The sequence below is a fragment of the Phaseolus vulgaris genome, unplaced genomic scaffold (assembly GCF_000499845.2).
Source record: "Phaseolus vulgaris cultivar G19833 unplaced genomic scaffold, P. vulgaris v2.0 scaffold_1201, whole genome shotgun sequence".
NCBI classification, from domain to species: Eukaryota; Viridiplantae; Streptophyta; class Magnoliopsida; order Fabales; family Fabaceae; genus Phaseolus; species Phaseolus vulgaris.
Genome location: NW_027174491.1, coordinates 1 through 1,320, shown reverse-complemented (window position 1 = coordinate 1,320; position 1,320 = coordinate 1). Strand labels below are relative to the sequence as shown.

The window sequence follows — 1,320 nt, the reverse complement described above, 5'->3', positions numbered from 1 at the left end:
CTGGGACCATGAAGAAAAACGAAGTTTATAATTATGAAAAGGGCAATTTTATTGTTGTAATTTTTCAATAAAATTATATCAAATTGTTGACTTTCTTGCTGGCATATAATTTTGTAATTTTGGTGGAAATGTTTGTAACACTTTCTAGGAAATTCATTTGTTGTTTCCACAAACTAGCCACTGCAAGCATTGTTTTGAAGTAATCAAGAGTCCTTCCTAGAATCTTCAAGTTCAAGTGTATAATCATGAGTCTATAAGTAAACTCTTCTTCCACTAGTGTTTCGAGATACTTGTACTATCCAATCAAAGATTCAGAAACGAATTTCCCAAAAATGAGTTATGTTCAAGAAAATGATACACTGAATTCTCTTTATGAGGTTTCACTGAGAGGTAGTGTATTTGAGTTAGAAACTCTTATTGGAAGAGACCCTCTTATCCTTCACAAACTTTCCTTAACAACTTTCACTGAAACTCCCTTACACATATCAGCTTTACTTGGCCACCTTGACTTCACAAAGTTCCTTCTAACTCACAAACCTCAACTTGCTCTTGAGATGGACCACTGCAAACGCACCCCTCTTCATCTGGCTTCTGCAGAAGGCCATGCAGAGATTGTTCATGTGTTGCTGCAAACATGTGAAGATGCATGCTTGGTGAGTGACCAAGATGGAAGAATCCCTCTTCATTATGCAACTATGAGAGGAAGAACAGAGGTTGCAAGAAAGTTGATTGGTGCAGCAAAGTCAGAATCAGTTATGGTGTTTGATGGATCAGGAAAAACTATGTTCCACCTTTGTGTTGAGCACAATCACTTGGATACCTTGAAGACATTGGTGCAAGTTGGAGATGTTAGGGAGGATTTTCTTAACTCTGGAGACTTACATCATGGAAATACCATTCTCCATCTGGCTGTTATGTTCAAGCAAATTGAGGTATGTTATTCCCTTTTTCTTTCATAAACTAAATTATTATACTTCTGATATTTTATCTGAGCTTTATAATTCATCAGGGTTTCTTATTTTCCAAAAAATCTTCTTTGATCCTTTATCTTTTAAATCTGCATCATTTGGTCCATTCAATATAGCATTTGTTTTCAATTTTAGGAACACAATTTTAAATTATCATTTGAATGATTGAAAGAGTGAAACTTTGTCTCACTATATTCACTATAGAATTAAACTGATGTTTAAATAAAGATAACACAACACATGGTTTCTATTTATATGGCTTACCATGTCTTTCAATTGAAGATTAATTTGGTGATTTGTAGAAACTAAAGTATGTTTGTAAGTCAGGTGTTGAACAGATTGATTTTTGACT

The 1,320-nt window shown here is 34.2% G+C and overlaps 1 protein-coding gene across 1 annotated transcript; it reads left to right on the top strand.

Moving 5' to 3' along the window:
* Positions 1 to 310: 310 nt before the first annotated feature.
* LOC137817791 (ankyrin repeat-containing protein At5g02620-like) lies at positions 311 to 932 on the top strand (the record flags this gene model as incomplete). The annotated part of the gene is given in 1 exon segment (XM_068621025.1): positions 311 to 932. A coding segment is annotated over 1 exon segment (600 nt), but the record flags the coding sequence as incomplete, so codon positions are not given.
* Positions 933 to 1,320: the final 388 nt, after the last annotated feature.